A 21,477-nucleotide genomic window follows, 5' to 3' on the forward strand; every position below is an offset into this window, starting at 1 on the left:
GAATTCCCAAGTGATGTATTGGATGCACGATTTATCCATCTCCACATATCACTCTGATTCCGCATCCAAAAATATATTGTTTGTACCCACTTTACTTTCTCTTTCATTACGATGTAACTGGTAGATAATAAAGGCATTTTTTTCACTGAGAAATTCTCAATACCGAGATAAGATGGTCGTTAGAGGTGGTCAAAAGGAAACCGCGGACCCGGGTTTCGTGCTACTCGGCACTCGTCAGCAAGGTGTACCCGCAATCTTTAGAGAACTGATGCTCCCTGTGTCACTCGACTTGACACGCATAACATTGATCACCACTAAGTTATCAATCAATTGTGATTACATCTCAGTCCTACAGGAGGTCAGTCGAATAGCTCAGTGGTAACGTCTCTGACTGTGAAGCCGAGTGACACAGGGAGCATCAGTTCTCTAAAGATTACGGGTACACCTTGCTGACGAGTGCCAAGTAGCACGAAACCCGGGTCCACGGTTTCCTTTTGACCACCTCTAACCACCATCTTATCTCAGTATTGAGAATTTCTCAGTGAAAAAAATGCCTTTATTATCTACCAGTTACATCGTAATGAAAGAGAAAGTAAAGTGGGTACAAACAATATATTTTTGGATGCGGAATCACAGTGATATATGAAGATGGATAAATCATGCATCCAATACATCACTTGGAAATCCTCTTTGAATCACTTCTTGAAAGATTCCTAGTTCACTCATTCCAGTTGTCATCTTGTTTACTTACAGTTTATCTCTATTTCTACTCTTCATTTCAGTTACCTCAACTTTTTGTTTGTTGACATTCAACTTTCGACTGGTTGAACATACTTTTCATGTCTGTTGACAGTCGTATTCCGCACACATCACATCTCTAACAATTATGCATCGAAATTGTACACAAAATGTTCATTGACATCGGGTTCCCCGAAAAATATAAGGGTAGCTTATCAAGTGAACGTTTGAATATTCTCTTTGTAAACTGTCATATATAGACAACATAAAATCCATTTGTTAATACATGGAACCAATTTTGAATAACTTGTACATAAACATTAATGTTACCTTGATCAATATCAGTTCATTCAAATGAACCCAGTTGAAAATCCAACTTGCATTTTGTCATGTTTTGTTTCTTACACTTATGTAATCGCTTCTAACAGTTAATTTCTTCACGTTAATTCTTCATTTGTTCAATCGATCAGAATTCTGCATTACGTAATTGATTTCATAGTCTATTCCTCCATTCTATCTGATGTAATGTTTTTTGGAATTCAATTCCTAACAGTAATTAATAATAAATGCGGTGCAAATGTAATTCAAATTAATTCGATTTACTTAGTTACGCATGTTACTCACAATGGAGTTAAGGTCGCGAACCAGCATTCTCCAACCCACTCTGTCCTGAGCCATCCTTTCTGGTTCTATCTAATTTATGTTCATTCTTCTAATTTCGGTATCCATTTCTCAAGATAATGTGTTTTTGCGTCTTCACCATCTCAATTGTTATTCACGATTCCGATTAATTGTTTGTCTTGTGATGCAGTTTGGTGACTCCCTAATGTGTGTCCTATCCACTTCCAGCGCTTCTTCCTGATTTCGTACTCCGATGGAATCTGGTTTACTTTCTCCCACAGTAGAATGCCGCTGATAGTGGCTGGCCCACGGATCCGAAGTATCTTGCATAGACAACTGTTAATAAACACTTTTATGTTCTGGATGATTTCATTCAATTGATTGTTCTACAATGATCCGTAGTGTTGCGATTTAGTCTGTACACGATCGATCCTTACGAAATTCAATATTTTGATCTCGAAGTTGCGTGACTACAGAGTCCATCATTATGTTTAACAATACCCTGATGAAGAGTTTTCCTGGTATTGGGTGCATACTGATGCCCCTGTAGATATCACACTTGCTGAGTTCGACTTTCTTCAGTATTTTGATCAGAAGTCCCTCTTTAAAGTCTGCTGGTACTTGTTCTTCATCCCAAATCTTACTGAATAGATTGTGGATTATCTTAGCAGTTTCTGATACATTTGCTTTCCGTGCCTCTGTTGAAATTCGGTCCGGTACCTCTGTTTCGCCGATCTTGATTTGTCTGATTGTTGACTGGTCAACATCGATTATGAGGTCCGTGGGTGCTACTTCGATGTTGGGTGGGTTCAGAAAAGCTGATCGACTGAAGAGTTCTTTAAAGTGTTCTACCCTCTCGTTCCGTTGTTTTTCAATGATGATGATTACCTTGCCTTCCTTGCTTTTCACTGGTCGTTCAGGTTTACAGTAATTGAAATCTATCATCAAAATGGTCAGGCCCTTTTTTGGGCCTTACTGGACGACTGAATGCAGCCTATCGCATAATTGGTCTTTAATGTCTTCATCGTAGTCGTTGGTTGGCGCATAGCATTCAATATATAGACTTCATAAGGATATATGGTTTCTTTGTGCAATGTGATTCTTAGGCTTCCGATTGCAAAGTGAGTAGAATAACTGGTCACTGAGCAGAAGACAATTACGGATTCCTCCATTCCAGTGATAAAGTATCGAAGTAAATAATCTCTTGGTAGGAATACTGTGATTTGATTAGATGAGACAAACACGGAATGGTGTTACACTTGAGAATTGGTAAACAAGTGAGTGACCGTGTATCTGAATGTTAACGTGTTTTCCTGTGGCAGTAACTAGAGCAAGTTTGAGGCATCAGTACCATCTTCCACCGTGCGAATCATTTATTTCAAATATACCTGGTTTACGTACAACCAGGAAAGACAGCATGATACCATAAAACAAGAAATAACTTATCGACACAATCAAACATTGGCGATGATTACAGTAGACAGCATTTAAGATGCTGTGTATAACATAAAAATAGAAAATCGTATAGTAATAGTCCATAGGTCTAGATAAAGCTTGCAATAAAAGCGATATAAATATGAATATATATGAATATGAATCTAGTTACTGAATACTTATACAACATTATATATATATATATAAATGTTTCTCAGAATTCTCCTATAATTTACTCCTCACTAGGATATGAATGTAAGGGACTGTGACGAGTTTTCAGGGCTTCATTCACCTCTGTTGGATAATCGAAATATAAGCGGAAGCATAGTTGATCTTCTTTATAACTATTATTGTCTCAGCTTATTCTGAGACGTCAACCGGTTGAATAATACACAGTTTGTGTTGTCGTTCATGTTCATGTTCAGCCATTTGAAGAAAAACATATGGTACAGTTCTTTAGGATCAAAACACTAGCTTGATTCTTGTTGAATTGTTAGAGGCTTAGTAGTTTCTAAAGTCCCCCATTAAATGTCATTTTACGCCTTTTCATTATTGACATTACCGAGTTTTTACTTCCTGAAACTTTTGGAACGTTCGTTTACTTGTTGATGACGATGAATTTCATGAGGATCTCTCTTTCGAACATGTAGTGTAGCGATGACCATGAAACAGACAATATCCTTAAAATATCAACCTCCAAATAACCAAAGTGTAGATAATGACCCACGGCTGTTATGAAGAATATTTTGGGTGCCTAGATCTTGCAAACCTTATCTCTGCACAACGATGACGTTACGAAAGTAGCTTCCGTTCTCAACCATCGTTTTTCAAGTTGATTGATTATTGACACTGTTTTGTTACTTTCTAGGTGGTTACGCTGGAACAATAAACAAGGTTGCTTGAAATGCTCCTTTGAAGCTAAACATCCTCGATCAACGTAGTAGTTAATTCCTACTGTGCAAATTTGAGTGCTATGAGTATGAATCACACGAGGAGTAATGGTTTCTTCAGTAGTGACGGTACACATCACTAACCTGCAACAACCAAGAATAAATCTATCTTCACGGTTTTCTATCAACAGACTACAAACATCAAACATTGTCTCACTCAATCAAATAACCTTCGCAATAGCATGGATCAAAAATATACATTTGACGTTGTAATGACAGACATAGCTGTTGGACTCTTAAGATATTCAACTAGGCAGAAATTTATTTCAGTTCTGTTCGAAGTGGTTTCAGTTGTGTGAAACTTGTGATCATTGTCAAAAGAAAATATATATACAAAAGTGTCTCAAACATGTCATTTCCATGATCAAATGAAAAACATTTGGATTACATGATTAACAATATTCTATAAGTAATCAAATACTAGACAGTCATGACATCCGTATGTGTGATTTGAATAATGAGTAATAAAATATCGGTCCTACAATGAGTCAGTTGTGATTGGATTGAGTCTGATGTTATTTCTCATTGTGCAAAGTTAATTTATACGAAATTGGATCATATTGGAGCATTGTTTTCTTCAGAATTGAGAGCGCATTTCAAGAACCTTTGCCAACTAACATGAGACCTGGTTTACGGATTTGTATCGACAAACTACAGACACCGAACATAATGTAACTCAATCAAAAGACCTTCACTCTAATGTCAAACTGATCTGCGAATTTGTCATAGTCCACAGAGACAAAGCTGGAAGGCCATTTAAAGTCATCTTCGAATGCTTACTTAGAGAAGAAATTCATTTCGATTCTGGTGCTAATTTAGGAACCATTTCAATATGAAATAAATTTTGAGACGTATGCGATCTACTGCGAATTTAGAACACTACTACCTCTCGATGATATCAAACTTCAATCAATATTCAACACAAACATACATTTGGTCAGAAGTCGAATGTAAGTATCCAGAATATTGAGTATAGATATCGATTTCATCTGTCACAGTGATTGATGCAAAATGATAGATAGAAGGTGATGTGGATTATGTGATCAAGATAATTGACAACATGAGACTAATTAACAAGTTCAGTCTAAAGTGAAGCCACTTGCGGGCTCTTTATAAAACCATTATGATCTTTAGCAAGAAATAAGGACACAGTCACGCCTTAAACTGCTATTGTCAAAGGACGTGGTTCCTGCGGAACTTGAAGACAGGATTAGAGTTGTTATATCTGTGGCCGAGTGGATGATTTGTTAATGTGTGGCGCGATAAGACCGCCTAACAGGGAGCAGCGAATTGTCGATTAGAACAGTGACACGAAACTTGTACGAGCAGTCTAGAGTACGTATCGGCCCTGCGATCTGCCTAGCCCAACCAGTTAAGTCCAAAACACCAATAACAGCCTCAGTGGTATGAATCATTGTATTTCAAACATACTGAGTTTATATACCAACCAAGCAAGGCATATCGACCCATAAAATAGATAATAACATTTGTACAATATTTAGCCGAATGTGGCTGTGAATAGTAATCAATAAACTGATTATAACTCAAGAATCGTATGATAATAAGTCAAAGGTCAAAATAAAGCTAATGATAAGAGAAATACGAATATAATTAGGTTAATTACAATAGGAAATATACATATTATATTGACCAATAAATAGTCCTCAAAAGTTACCATTCGTAATTCTCTTCGGGATACAACACCTCCCCTTTTTTGAGAAAACCGAGCTCCTCCTCCCCCACGAAATAGTGTTGGATCCTCATATACCCAAGTTTCTATTAATGCGATTCTATTTATAACATGTTTCTGGCATTCAATAGGGAACCCGTTAAGATTGACTGGATGGTGAGGATCGACATTTGATGTGAGGTCAGAATTTGATTCTGCAGAAATGTAGTCATCAGACTTATTGCAAACATCACTGGCAGGTTGTGGATCACTATAATAAACAGCGTCCACCAAAACTGCGCTAGGTTCCAGATTTGATGCATGTAACAAAATTTCTGGACAAGCTTGGGAACCTTTATCACTAGATTCGGTAAAAATTTCTATTGCCGAATGCGATTTGCTCGGTGTACTGCTCGATATGATGTCTGGCACTTTGTGGGCGGTTGGATAGATAATTTCATGGGCATTTGACATGGCATCATGTTGATGAGAGCTAGAAGCGTCACTGTTCGGACCTGCTAATTCAGGGATAGTGGGGTTTGAATCCACTACCGGGCACGTTTCTGAAATAGACGTGAATGGACAACCGGGCGTCTCTTGCGAGACTGCTGTTTTGTTTGAGTTGCGGCTGGTCGAGGATTCATGATGGCTGCGATCATTTTCCAGCTCTGCGTGAAATTCAGTGATGATTCAATCCACTTCCGATGCATATGCAAAGCATTGATGATCCAGAAACTGTGTGCGTAGTTTGACCATGAACTCCAAATGTCGGTTAAATAGTAACTGTAATCGGTCAGAAGGGAGCGTCATTTTTCACTTTTTTTGTCCCCGTGGCCGATTGTTATATCTGTGGCCGAGTGGATGATTTGTTAATGTGTGGCGCGATAAGACCGCCTAACAGGGAGCAGCGAATTGTCGATTGGAACAGTGAGTGAGCGATATTGTCGACTGCCACGGCTAGTAAGCGGTGCAAAGCCAGGCATAAAGAAATGCAGACGCGGGAATGGTACCATATTTACGGCTAGCTTCCGAAGATCGGCGTTCAACTGTCCGGGAAACCTGAGACAAGTAGTGACTCCAGACATTGTCGCGCTGACCAAATAATTCAAGTCACCGTATGTAGGGGTTGTAAGTTTTAATGTTCGGAAACAGATGTCATAAAGCGCTTCATTATCGATGCAATAAGTTTCATCAGTATTTTCAACCAGTTGGTGGACCGACAAAGTTGCGTTGTAAGGCTCGACAACGGTATCAGACACTTTTGGTGAAGGGACGACCGAGAATGTATTCATAATCCGATCAGGATACTCCTCACGAACTTTCGAGATCAACAATGTTCCCATTCCTGAACCCGTACCACCACCGAGCGAATGAGTCAGTTGGAAACCTTGAAGGCAGTCACAAGATTCCGCTTCTTTTCTGACCACGTCTAAAACGGAATCCACACGTTCTGCTCCTTCAGTGTAATGACCCTTGGCCAAATTATTACCAGCGCCACTCTGTCCGAATACGAAATTATCAGGACAGAAAAGTTGACCGAATGGTCCTGCACGAACACTATCCATTGTGCCTGGTTCTAAGTCCACTAAGATAGCTCTTGGAACATATTTGCCACCGGATGCTTCATTGTAGTAAACATTGATTCGCTCAAGTTGTAAATCCGAGTCACCTTGGTATGTTCCAGTTGGATCAATGCCATGTTCGTCAGAAATAACTTCCCAGAATTTGGCACCAATTTGGTTACCGCATTCACCAGCTTGTATATGAACAATCTCACGAATGTTGAAACAAAGAAAACACGATACGGCATCTTCGCGCCCCACCTTACCACCCACAATCGAATGGGCAAGCGGAAAGGTTCGTGGATACGTTCAAGAGGGCTCTTATTAAGTCAAAAGGGGAGGGGACACCAGTGGAAACACTGCAGAATTTTTTATTTGCCTACAGAACGACCCCCAACGACACGCTGCCGGAGCAGAAGTCCCCCGCAGAGATCCTCATGGGAAGACGGTTGAGGACCATCCACAACTTGATGCTGCCGAAAACCACACCACCACTAGTACAAACCACGTCCCGGAAACTACCCACGTACAACGTTGGATGCCCAGTATTCGCTCGAGACTACAGAGCAAATCGTGATCCTTGGATCGAAGCACGTGTGGTTAGACGGGTGGGAGAAGTCATGTATGAGGTTGAGGTAGGAACGGACAGATGGACCAGACATCGAAATCAACTACGCAAGCGGTTAACACCAGAGCGCTCATCGACCGAAGTAAAGATTCCGCTGGACGTACTATTGGATACATTTAATCTGCCGGCAGTCCCAACGCATGAAGAAGCACAAAAGGTCGACCTACGGTCCCGAAGATGGTCACTGCGCCAACGGCGACAGACAGTTAGAATGCAGGTGGACCCAAAGAATGTCCGTTACTAAAAAGGGGAGGTGTTGGGGATGTCAAATCCCCAGAACTTACTTGGTAAATGGCTTAATCTTGTAGTCTTATTTTGAAAATTTGAATTTAGCTGTTTTCGCGCCAAAAGCGCTCTTTTTACCTTCACGTCATATTTCCCACCTGTAAACTATCTTAAACGCTATTGGTCCGTTGTTTCTTTGTGTGTGCTATTTACTAATAATGCTCAAGGACAATTTGTTGCTGTATAAACGCGCTTGACTTTTCCCTTATTTGATTTGCTTGTACTCGGCTGCTTGCGGGATACAACAAGAGTAGAATCTGTTATTGATTTTATCGCTATTGAAGTTACTAAATGAATAATCTCTCGAAATAATGTGACCATCTATGTTATACCTAACAAAGTCGCCATTACATCTGTGAGGAATTTGATAATAAAGACAGCTAACCTTCAAGACAGTCCATGCTGATGTATTTGCATTTATAATAAGCGCCAGTGATACTCGTGCCTTATCTAGTTTAGGTTCCATTCCCGTTTATGTACTGAACAGTCAAAAAATCCGAACAGCTAATCTACGCGCTTATGAAGTTTAATGAAAAGCTCGTATAGTCTCAGATAAAACCACCAACCAGAGACTAACGCAAAAGTGTACCTCAAACAAAAATAATATTGCTGAGATCATAACAAACCCTGTTGCCCCATTAGCTGAACCCACTGGTGCAGCTAATCTATCTCATGTTAGCCAGCACACCGATTTACCAGTGCAGAGTGCTAGTCTGTCTCTCATACCTGTAGTGACCCAACATAACCTATGTATATCTAATGGAGGCACTAATGCGATATCTTCCAGTGTTTTATCAGAAGCCAATAATCGAACACCTAATTCTAATCTGAAGGCTCCTAAGAACACTACTCAACTTAAAAAGTCTATACCAGTTTAGAAGAAAGTACATACAAATCTTTCTGGTTCTAGGCCAGATACCAAAAATATTACAGTGGCCTTACCAAACAAATATATACTATTCGAAGCTATGCTTTCCCTTACTCATCATAAAAGCGGTTATGAGGACACCTTGGATGGGGATGCTCTCTGTTTTTTACACTCCATACTCCTTTGTGAAACTTATTTTTTATTGACGCAAAACCACTTCTGAACAAAATTTCAGCCTTGAGAACCTTAGATTTTCAGCAATTTCTAACGTGTACTGCTGGTCACAGTGAGTTAGTACCCCGACAAGGGGTGATAATATACTCGATCTAATATTAAGTAGAGATGTCATCTCCCCATCTGTACTAGTATGCAACGAATTTGAAAGCAGTGATCATAAGATAGTAGCTTGTGCTCTCCCCATCTAGCCCTCTTATAAATGACTGATTAAAAAACATCTGCAATTTTAGAGACTATAAGCATGCAGACTGGGACCTTTAGCGCTCACTGAGCAAACTCTCAGACTGGGATGAATTCAACTCATGTAGTAGTCTCACAGATGCTATCAACACATTCTATTTGGTTGTTAACTCTTGTCTAGATTCCTGCGCATCAATTAAAATGAACAGGTTTAGTACACCTTAGGAATTGTATATAGCAGCTACATATCGTAATAAACTAAGACGCCTACAGAAACGTTATTTTAAGTCAAACGACCTCAAGGAAGTTGCACGAATAACAATGATTTTTAACCAAATTAAAGAAAAACATAGGATAAAAGTCATTAATGAAGGGCTATTAGCACTAAGTACTAGCTCAAAAGTGCGAAACTGAATTCTCCTTTTCAATAAACGCGCTGAATCAACTCAAAATGTTGATATAACATGCATCCTACATAAAAGCAGTTTTACATACGACTTCAAACCTATAGCAGACCTTTTCAGTGATAATTTTGGAAAAAACAAAAAATTCATAAATGGCTCTATTTCTAGATTTATATGCATGACTGGTAACTCAATAAAATCTATCTCCTTCACATGCCTGAAAATTTATAAGGCTTTAAATACGCTTAAGGTTTCGAGAAGTCACGGATTAGACGGGATTTCATCATTTCTCTACAAATATGGTGGTCCAGATATCCAACTTCTTCTCCTTAAGCTGTTTACTCTCTCTATGGAATCAGGCTCTTATCCTGACCGTTGGAAAACAGCGTACATCATACCACGTTACAAATCCGGAGATAAAACTGACATGAACAACTATGGGGTAATAAATATTACTCTAGTTATCTCTAGGATTATGGAAAAAATTATTGGTGACGAACTATCCAACCATTCATTGACTGAACAATTTAATGATGATTCGCAACATGGATTTCTTAAAAATCGATCCTGTATGACATGTCATTTTGACTTCTTTAATTTAGTCTATTATCTTCGTAGCCAAGGATATCTAGTATTAGTGCTATACCTGGACATTTCTAAGGCCTTCAACATGGTCAACCACCAACTTCTCATGGGTAAACTCGCATCTTATGGGGTTCAAAACCCGTTACTAGCCTGGTTTGATTCCTTCCTCAGCAATCGACATCAAATAGTTAAAATCAACTCTTCATTATCGAACCCTGTCTCTGTTGGAGGTGGTGTAATACAATGTTAAGTTTTATGCTGATCGCTCCCTTTAGTTTTTATCGATGATATTTGTGACTGTTTTTGTGTGAGTAAGCCCCTTTTGTATGCAGATTATCTTAACGTACTGTACTCATTTTCTCAACACGAGCTTACCAATTTTCGAAATTGCATCAGCATGGAGCTTAACAAGGTAGCACAGTGGTGCTCGAAATAGCAACTGGAGCTTAATATAGCTAAATGTGGTTGGCTATGCTTCGGTGATACATCACTCAACCTCCATCTTACCATAAAATGGTGAAGTATTATCTAGGTTAAACACAGTAGTAGACCTACGACATAGGGACTACCACGACTTGTCGTTTACCGAACAGATAATGAAACAAACTTCCAAGTCTCAACGCCTTATAGGTTACATAACTCGGAATCTTTATAACACCCAATCACGTATCTTAATGTACAAAGTTTGTGTTCAACCACTCCTTGAATACTGCGTGTTCATTCTTAGTAGTGCGCGCATAAAGGATGAATTAAGTCTGGAATCAGTAGAGAGATGATTTGCACTTCGTACTCTTGGAACTAATTGTACCTTGACTTATAAATCTAGGTGTAATTAGCTTGGGCTCGACCCTTTATAGAAGAGGAGGCTCAGACTAATTCTTATCTTCTTCTTCTTCAAAATACTTAACAAACTATCCTATACATGCAACCAAGCGAATCAATACACAGAAACCTTGCATTACGACATTCGTGACTCCTTGTCACTGGCGAAACAAACCTGTTCTATATCTTCTCTTCATATGAATTAATTTACATAAAAATTTTCTAGACTTTGTAATAATGATAATAATAATAATAATAATATGATGCATTAAATGTCCTAGCGCCGATAAGTGTATCTCACTCCACAAGTGAGTTTATAGGAACGTTAAATGTTTAACCACTTACCTGCTGTCACATTACATTAACAATGTCACTAGCAACATTAAGTTATTTGAATGATAACTAACATGCACAGTGGTCAAGCTGACCGACATATTTTGGCAATCATTGCTTTGTTGTTGTGCTCTCTGTTTCAATTTAACTTTCTTTAGGTGTAGATAATTATCAATAATTCGATCTGGTACCGGAAATAACCTTGAATAATACCGTTCATAAATCATCAGGCTATCCTTTTAAGAAAAAACTAAAAGTTCCCTGCTGATGCATTGTATTGCCGTGATACATGTCACAAATAAACTACTTAAAGAATTACTGAACCAGCAAACTTAAAACAATCTCCTGTTGTCCATGTTTGTTCTTTACATCAAATGTTGCTACTTATATAAAATTGAACATGCCCATAATTTATTGTTAATATTCAAACAGATATTGTTGTGATCAGGACAATCAAAAACGATACATCGACAATAAAATCTTCATCTTCGGCACTGTTACCCTACTAATCATTTCAACCATTCTTATTATTATTATTAGTAGTGGTAGTACTGGAAGTAGTTGCTGTTGTTGTTGAAGCTTGTGATGATGTTTGGCTATGATTGTGTGTTTGTGGTAGCATGTATGTGATGGTGTGATGTTAGTGGTTGTAAATGAGTATGTGAGTGGTGGGATATTAACCGACACCGTTTGAAGATGGTGCTTAATGCAGTGCATTTGACTGCTCGGCCACACGAAAAATGATCGGAATCACACAAAACTTATTTATCAATTTTAACATTTTATTGCATCGTCATCCAAATACACTCCACTATTCACCACAACACTAATAACTAAACCAATCAACACATAATACTCACTTACTCACTCAAAGAATCAGACACACACAAACACAATCGATCAAACACTGTCTGCTTCCACAAACTATTCAGTGTTACAAGTTGAGACAATGAGTGAATGATACGAGTGAGTGAGTGGATGAGTGAGTGAGCGAGAGTGTGCTTCAACCTGTCTGTTCGACACCTAATCACTCAGTGTGTCTCCAAGACATCCCAAGTGAGGAATAAAGTTTACACTGAGTTCAGCGATCGGCGTACATGACTATCTGTTACTTATCAAATGAAGTGCTATTAATGATGTATAACATGTACATGTACATTTAAATTAAAATTTTACTATTTACACCTGCTCTTACTCGCCATGTTAAATAGACGTAGTACCCCTTACTCAGGGTCTGGAAAGTCGGAAACATGAAAATTTCGCAAATGCCATAAAAATGATCTTGGTGGTGTTGTACTAGTATTCCGATACCAGACAATGGGTTTTATACGTTCTTACGCCCTAACGCTGCTTCAGGCTGCCTAGCTATTTCACTCACTAACCTACATTTGTGTTGTATGTAGTATAAGCTATATTGTCATATGCAGCTGAAGATCTTATGTGAGACAGGAGGTTGGCCATTGACATTGTGGATGGTTCGGCATCAGTTTGGCAAGTTTTGCTGACTGTCCATGTAAAAAGTTGGTTTGCTGTTAACCGGCTCCATTCATACTGGTGCTCGCTTTTCAGTATTCTCAAGGATCATTGTCACTGGAGCATTGTGAGGCATGTCTCCATTGCTAAAAGTAATGAGTTTGATAGTGATGTAAACGGAATGAGTCAACTTTGACCTGATCATTAAATGCATAATTGATTTATGCAACAACTCGTCGAAATAATTCTGCATGTGATGTGAATGTGTATATGAATGGTGCGAATGGTCGAACAGGGTGCTTGGTACCTGTGTGGTTGCGCCACAGGATTGAGCTGTGCTGTTCAGATTGTAGCGTTGAAGCGTGTATAGTGTGTGGTTCTCCTGTTGGACGGCGGTGGGATTGAGCTATACTGCTCGGGTTAAGCCTGAGCTAGGCGATGTCTGTCTCTCCTGTTAAACGAGATGAAACTGTACTGTTTGCATTGTCATATGAAAGTGTGGATGGTGTCTGGCTCTCCTGAAAAGTAATGTGAAATTACACTGTCCCACAAGGGTATATTATACAACTATAATGTATAACTGTGATCAACCATACAATATGAAAGTATTTTACCAGGCATCTGAATCACTTGTCAGAAATCAGTCTTGAAAATATTATTTCATTGTTCATAACTTTTGAATGGATTAATATTTTTCAATGTGGTTTCCTTTTTGTTACTTATCTAATCAAGTGCTATTAAATGATGTATAACATGTACATGTACATGTACATGTACATTGAAACTTAAATTTGACTATTTACACCTGCTCTTACTCGCCATGTTATATAGGGGTACTACCCCTAACTCAAGGTGTGGAGAGTCGGAAACATGAAAATTTCGCAAATGCAATAAAAATGATCTTGGTGGTGTTGTATTAGTATTCCGACACCAGACAATGGTTTTTAAGCTCAATCACTGATCGAAATAATTATACATGTGATGTGAATGTGTATATGAATAGTGCGAATGGTCGAGCAGGATGCTTGGTACCTGTGTGGTTGCGCCACAGGATTGAGTTGTGCTGTTCAGATTGTAGCGTTGAAGCGTGTATAGTGTGTGGTTCTCCTGTTGGACGGCGGTGGGATTGAGCTATACTGCTCGGGTTAAGCCTGAGCTAGACGGTGTCTGTCTCTCCTATTAAACGAGATGAAACTGTACTGTTTGCATTGTCATATGAAAGTGTGGATGGTGTCTGGCTCTCCTGAAAAGTAATGTGAAATTACACTGTCCCACAAGGGTATATTATACAACTATAATGTATAACTGTGATCAACCATACAATATGAAAGTATTTTACCAGGCATCTGAATTACTTGTCAGAAATCAGTCTTGAAAATATTATTTCATGGTTCATAACTTATGAGTAAATTAGTATTTTTCTTCCGATTGTCAGCTTTATGTCATTTTTATCTTTTTTCATTCACCTTATAGGTTTTTCATACTTGTGAGTACAATTGAAATTACTTATTTTCTATGAATCTATTGCTGTTATCAGAAAGATATTTTGTAGAGATTTTGGTAATTTCATATAATTCAGATCATGAGTCAATTGAAGCTAGAACACCATGAATATCCTGGAAGCACCGGACAGCCGTTTCGTCCTATTGTGGGACTCCTCAGGATTGCGCAGCCACGATTCCTTCTCTCAAGATCCGAACCCAGGACCTATGATTGTCGAGCGTCTAACCTCAAGAAAACCTATGAGGCGGCATCAAACGGTAACAATGTCTAACTTTAACCGATCCTCGAATTTGTACGACACATCCAACATTGTCTTCAATGAGTTGATATCTCTCAACAGACCTGGTTGAACTACACTGGTCGCTGCTTCTCACTAGAATCAACATATTGATTTGTTGAAAGCAGACTAGCCAAACACATGAATCCAAGATATAATAATGATTATATAATCATAATGAGAAGAAATAATGAAGTATTTCATAGTTATAATCGTGGCCAACATTTACACAAAATGATTACATGATTTAATTGAACCATTCAGCAAGCATGTATTTTCACATATGTGTAAAAAAATATTCAGACTGATCACAAAGTGTTCAATGGTGAGAAATGCTTTTCTTTCTTTGATACGCAAAATCTTTTCATTTTTGACTTTAATACATAACATAAAACGTAATTCAATGTAAAAATGTGAATTCGATTAACGAAAAAGTAAAGGAATTTCATCCATGATCTAAGTAAAGATACGCCTGATATTGTAGTTTCGCAAGTATAAACCAGTAACACATCTTCTATATTCAAATCGTTTGCTCAAATCTGGCCAGTGAACGTAGGAGTTGTTTCCCACGCTGGGTCGTAATGTGATCTGATATGGATGCATGACCGAACGCCTTCAAATAAATAAGTCTACTAAAAACAATGTGGTCAGCATCCAATTTCGAACACTGACAGAGTTATTGATTTCAAGGAATTATTTACAGCTACAGATCACTCCTTTTCCCCTAGTGAGGTGGTGATGACCCTAAGACGTGACCAGTCGGAAGTTTAAAGCCAACGAGTTTGTCGCTGGTAAACACCCTTCTGATAGCTTGTTATGTTTAGCAGCGTCTGGTCGTCTTTCTTCATACTAAGGGACCATGAAGTACAATATAGTAACAAGGAAACTAAGTACAATGAAAATTTCGGTGAAAACTTCGTCATTCTTTTTTTCAGCCATCCCGGAAGAGAAAAAAATAGACGTGTTGGTACATGTCAAAATACACGTACTTGCGTAAGAACACAAGGTGAGCGACAGTCTTAAAGCGAATGGAAAAATATATGGTTTTTTTGGGTTCTTTTATGTATGAAAAAATATATATACGCTCATAAGTAAAAAACTCTTTCTTCATAACAATTAACGCAAAGAATATTTGTGGTAACGCTTGTGTCTTACGTGCAATAGTCGTTTAAATGTTCTGGAAATCTTCTTCTTCCTCTAGAACGCGTTGTCTCAAGTTTATTTTCCTACGCTGATGAAGTATCAAGATGTGTGTCGGCTGTCGTGTGAGTTAATACAATTGTAGAAGCCGTGTCGTCGGATTGTATCGAAGGAAAAGCTAGGGTTTCCTTCTAAGTACTCTGCTTTGAGGCGATCGATACTGGTACCATCGTTCGTGCCGTTCTTATAGACTAAAAAGTACATAGGTTCACGTTGAAAAACTTTGAAGCGTCCTTCGTATGCTGATTTTAGAGGTCGTCGATGTGAGTTTCGACGAACGAAGACGTGTGTTGCCAAGAGTGGTTAACCCATCGTTGTAAAATTCCTGCGAATACTTGGTCAGATGCGTCTACGGCGGTACTAATAAGCGCTTGAGTGTCTTGATGCGCAAGCAGGGTTGCCTTAGCGGTGTGTTCTTTAACTCTGGAGAATGCTTTACGAGCGGTGTAGTCTAAACAAATTGATTTTGCATTTCCGCGAAGTTGGTCGGTTAACGGTTTCATAATAGATGCGCATTTAGGTATGAACCGTCCGTAGAAACTTACAGGGCAGTTGAAAGTGCGCAATTGCCTAATCGTGGTCGGTTCTTGGTAATCCGGAATGGCCGCCACTTTGCTTCTAAGGGGTTGGGTGCCTTGAGCATCAATGGTGTGTCCTAGGAAGTCTGAAGAGTTTGTTCCGATCTAGCATTTCGGAATGTTGAATATAATGCCATGCCTTTGAAGTCTTTCGAAAACAATGTCCAGATTCTGGAGATGTGATTCTCTGTCGGACTTGATATGAGACAGTCATCAACATACGCATGTACGAAGTTGAGACCTCGGAAGACGTCATCTGTGAACCTTTGGAAGGTTTGAGCGGCACTTCTTAAGCCCGAAGGCATTCGTAAGAATTCGTAGAGGCTGAAAGGAGTTATAATGAAGGTTTTCGGAATGTCGTCATTAGCCATAAGAATTAGGTTATAAGCTTTAACTAAGTCGGTTTTCGAAAAGACAGTTGTATCTTTCAAGGTAGCTGAGAAATCGTGAACGTAAGGCAACGAGTAACGATCGGGAATGGTTTAAGCATTCAGACGCCAATAATCATCAGTTGAACTCCAATCATTGCTACCCATTTTAAAGACCATGTGCAAGGAAAATGACCAAAAGCTATTGACTGTTGAATTATTCCTAAGTCTATCATGTGATCGAATTCGTTTTGAGCTAACCTAAGCTTTTCGGGAGCCATTCGGCTTGCTTTTGAGAATACAGGTGTTCCTGTCGTCAAAATATGATGTGTAACATTGCTGGTAACACACGGCAATTTCGGTTGTGATTGATGTATCGCGGAGTATTTATTGAGTAATGGTTGATATAAGAGGTCAATGGCGTGCTTAATTGTGACTTGGGATAATCTGCAACCAGAAAAAGGAGTTAAGCAAACAGATAACTTAGTGTTTGCGTCTATTAACCTTCGTGAGCGTGTGTCGATGAGTAGATTGTGGTATTGTGGTAGGTCTATACCAATGATTGGCATAGAGACATCTGCGACCACGAAAATCCAGTGAATGGGTTTGCCAAAACTCACGTAAAGGTAAACGTACTTTTTACCATACGTAGCGATCGACTGTACCGACTGTAAACTCAAAACAGACTCGTGAAGCCCGTCGTTAGAAAGAACGCTAACTTCTGCGCCAGTGTTGACGAGGTAGCGCTGTTTCGATGTTACATCTGTGACGTATAACAGACGACTGTGTTCGCCTGCCACGGTTTCCGTTAACGCCTGCCGGCTGGGAAGTTTCCCGAGTTCATATTCGTGTCAGTCAACTAAGAATTCGAGTAATTGCAAGGTTTCCTGCCATTTCTAAAAGACTTGGCATACTAGTCATGATATCAGCATCAGTCGGGATTATCCGTCTCTGGTAGTTGAGAGACAGATCGCCTACGTGAAACGCTTCTACACAGGGTTCCTGACCGACTACGATCATTGTAAAATCGCAGATATCCTGTTAGTGTGTGACATAGTTCGGCTATGTCAGTCGGGGTCGATTGAGGTTTTTCTATGACGGAAAAATCCTCGGCGCTAGTGGATTTCGTGATCTCTAAAATACGATCAACAGATGCAGCGAGTTCGTCTACGGCGTTGTTTTGAAAAGAAACGAGCACTACTTGCACCTGTTTCGAGAGTTTAGATAAGAAGAATTGTTTAAATAGGCCATCGTCGAACGTTCGTTGACCTATAACCTCTCTCATCCTTAACAACATGTCCATCGCGGAACCATGTTGCAGGTCGATATTGTTAGGGAGTTGATCCAAGCGTTGTCGATCGGTTAGATCTCCGCATCTTAAAATCGACCGTTTGCGTGTTTCGTAAGGTTCGGAAACGCCACTAGTAAACATGCTCGGTGTTACGTACCTGTTGAATTCGCACGGTAATGCCCTATTGACCGCGAGAAATTGCGTGCTCGAGTCCATGATTCCGTGCCCGAAAAAGTCAGCTTCTGAATAGCAGAAACAGGCTTCGATATTGTAGGCCAAAAAGGCGTTAACTGAATCGAGGGTGTGGGAATAGTCTTTAACTTAAATACCTTAGGTGTCTGTTCGGTCATAGTATTATTAGAACGAAAAATATATAATTAAAATTTATCCGAAAAAAAACTTGAAAAAAAGGTATATAACAATTTATAAAAATCCGAATAAGGAAAATCAATGAATAATTAAGTTCCAAAAAGGAACAGACTCACAGTTTATGCGCTTGGTGTCACGTCGGTCTCACCACTGAAGATACGACCAGTGTTGTAGTTTTGCAACTAATAACCAGTAACACATCTTCTATATTCAAATCGTCCCTCAATCGGCTAAAATCAGAAGTCAGATGTCAAGAGATTAGAAAGATATCTTTGATGCGTTATCAATAAATCGAGAAGCATTTGCTCTAATATGGCCAGTGAACGTAGGAGTTGTTTCCCACGCTGGGTCGTAACGTGATCTGGTACGGATGCACAACCGAACGCCTTCAGTTAAACAAGTCTACTTAAAACAATGTGGTCAGCATCCAATTTCGAACACTGACGGAGCTATTGATTTTGAGGAATTATTTACAGCTACATAAGAAAAATTAGTCGTATATGAAATTTCAAGAAAAAGCTTACTTGAAAGGAGGTAATGTACAGAATAAGCTAGAACTCTGCATCAGTCATTATTTCATAGTACTGGGAAATACTGTGTACGTATTTTTTTAACATTCTTCATCACGATCCCCGTGACTGTACAAAGATCATTCTCGGGAAAATATGTGACTTCTGCAAACCTAAGACCTCGATAAAATCTCGATTCCATATTACTCAAGTGATTCATTAGGATTTACGTTACGGCAGCAACCAATGTGAATAAATCCATTTTTGTGATCCCGTTTCGAATCTAGTGGTGATTACAGATATCGCCTAGCTCAGGCTTAACCCGAGCAGTATAGCTCAATCCCGCCGCCGTCCAACAGGAGAACCACACACTATACACGCTTCAACGCTACAATCTGAACAGCACAACTCAATCCTGTGGCGCAACCACACAGGTACCAAGCATCCTGCTCGACCATTCGCACTATTCATATACACATTCACATCACATGTATAATTATTTCGATCAGTGATTGAGCTTAAAAACCATTGTCTGGTGTCGGAATACTAATACAACACCACCAAGATCATTTTGATTGCATTTGCGAAATTTTCATGTTTCCGACTCTCCACACCTTGAGTTAGGGGTAGTACCCCTATATAACATGGCGAGTAAGAGCAGGTGTAAATAGTCAAATTTAAGTTTCAATGTACATGTACATGTACATGTACATGTTATACATCATTTAATAGCACTTGATTAGATAAGTAACAAAAAGGAAACCACATTGAAAAATATTAATCCATTCAAAAGTTATGAACAATGAAATAATATTTTCAAGACTGATTTCAGACAAGTGATTCAGATGCCTGTTAAAATTCTTTCATATTGTATGGTTGATCACAGTTATACATTATAGTTGTATAATATTCCCTTGTGGGACAGGGTAATTTTACATCACTTTTCAGGAGGGCTAGACACCATCCACACTTTCATATGACAATGCAAACAGTACAGTTTCATTTCATTGTAATTGCGTATTATACCCTTGGTTAGAGATCTTATTGTCTGTTGCTTTAAATGCTAAGCTGAATTTTTCTTGTTATCACTTATTGGTTTCCTAGTATATCCATATTAGTCTACTTAAACTGTACATGTATTCGTAGCGTCTATTCAAGTATCTCAATCATATTTTATAATCACTTTGAAGTTAGAGATCAATGTATTCACTGAAAGTTATGAACATTTAACACTGTGTTTGAAACTTACTCTTGAGATTTCAAAAAGTTAATTCTTGATTGAACCACTTCTTTGTTTATGGTTTTAATACACACTTCAGTTGAAAAAAAACCGATATAAAACAACTTCGAAGATTGTCACACAGGACAACGATCTGTTTCAAGACATCGATAAAGTTTTACTACAAGTAATATTAATATAAATGCACCATGGAAAACCTAGAACCATCATATGCTCACTAGTGAATTTCTCTGAGAGATATTTGATTGAGTTTAATTGAGAATATATTATCACTGGAGTTCAACTGAGTTTATTGTGAAATAGTTTAACTCAATTAAAACAATGGTGAATGATGGCGCGATTTCGTGGATTGTCCGAAGTTAAACATTAACACTGTAGGATGCCAGCTCAGTGATTAGGAGTGTGTTGAGTGCCCATGAGCAAGACTGAAAAGTCCTCGGTTCTAATCTAGCGGGGCGACGTCATAGTTGCGCACTGCTGAGGAGTCTCACAATAGGATGAAACGGCCGTTTAGTGCTACCAAGATTTCTATGATGGTACAGCTTTAATTGTTTCGTGAATTCAACAATTGAAAATGACTTTAATATCCGCAACACCCCTTTCTGATTATTCAATAATACTGAATCCTAAGTTTCATAACAAATAAAGTTTTCATTCAGTTTTATTCAGTGAAACATAATAGAGCATTGCATATGCCTGCATATATATCATTTCCTAAGTAAAAATTGCGAATGTAAATAAGATGTTTAAACTAGTCTGCATATTTTCTGAAACATTTAAAATTTCATGAGCACAGGTCATATATGAAATTATTTTAAACAAAAATTGTTTCCTTGATGGAAGCGTTATTGAATGTGATGCTGAACAATGCATTCAGCAGACAATCGGAGTAATTCAATTTTTCACTTTTCAGTTAAAATAGATTGCAGGATGCATTCATTTCATACTGTTAAATGAAATTGATGTTTTCGATAGTTCTAAGGGATATTGCTGAATAGTCTCATTTGTATCCAAGTTGATATTGATTCTAAAAAGCTTTAGTCGACGGTTTGAGCACAATCTGAACAGGCAAAGACAAAATTTGTGTTGTGCTCATAAGGAAGAAATAATTCTACACACACACTGAGTAATTTTTCCCAATTATCCTATGAAGGACTATTAGCATTGTGGCGATCTCATGTCTCAACAAATGTCGACCAGACTATAGTATATGGACGAGCTAATAATAGGCTTTCGCGGGTTTTCAAGGTCAGGGCGCTAATTTCCATACCTGATGCTTAAGTACGATCGGTTTACAGTGGATTTTAGAGAAGACGTAATAATTCAGCCTCTACAAGAGAAGGGATTATTGAG

At 38.6% G+C, this 21,477-nt stretch overlaps 1 protein-coding gene across 1 annotated transcript; it reads right to left on the bottom strand.

Moving 5' to 3' along the window:
* Positions 1–6,281: 6,281 nt before the first annotated feature.
* Positions 6,282–6,977, bottom strand: Smp_164480 (tubulin beta chain, putative; the record flags this gene model as incomplete). The annotated part of the gene is made up of 2 exons (XM_018791751.1): positions 6,282–6,823; positions 6,902–6,977. 2 exons carry the CDS (start codon positions 6,975–6,977, stop codon positions 6,282–6,284), a joined length of 618 nt encoding a protein of 205 aa, XP_018645074.1.
* Positions 6,978–21,477: the final 14,500 nt, after the last annotated feature.

This window comes from Schistosoma mansoni (genome assembly GCF_000237925.1).
Source record: "Schistosoma mansoni, WGS project CABG00000000 data, chromosome 1 unplaced supercontig 0076, strain Puerto Rico, whole genome shotgun sequence".
Taxonomy (NCBI): Eukaryota; Metazoa; Platyhelminthes; class Trematoda; order Strigeidida; family Schistosomatidae; genus Schistosoma; species Schistosoma mansoni.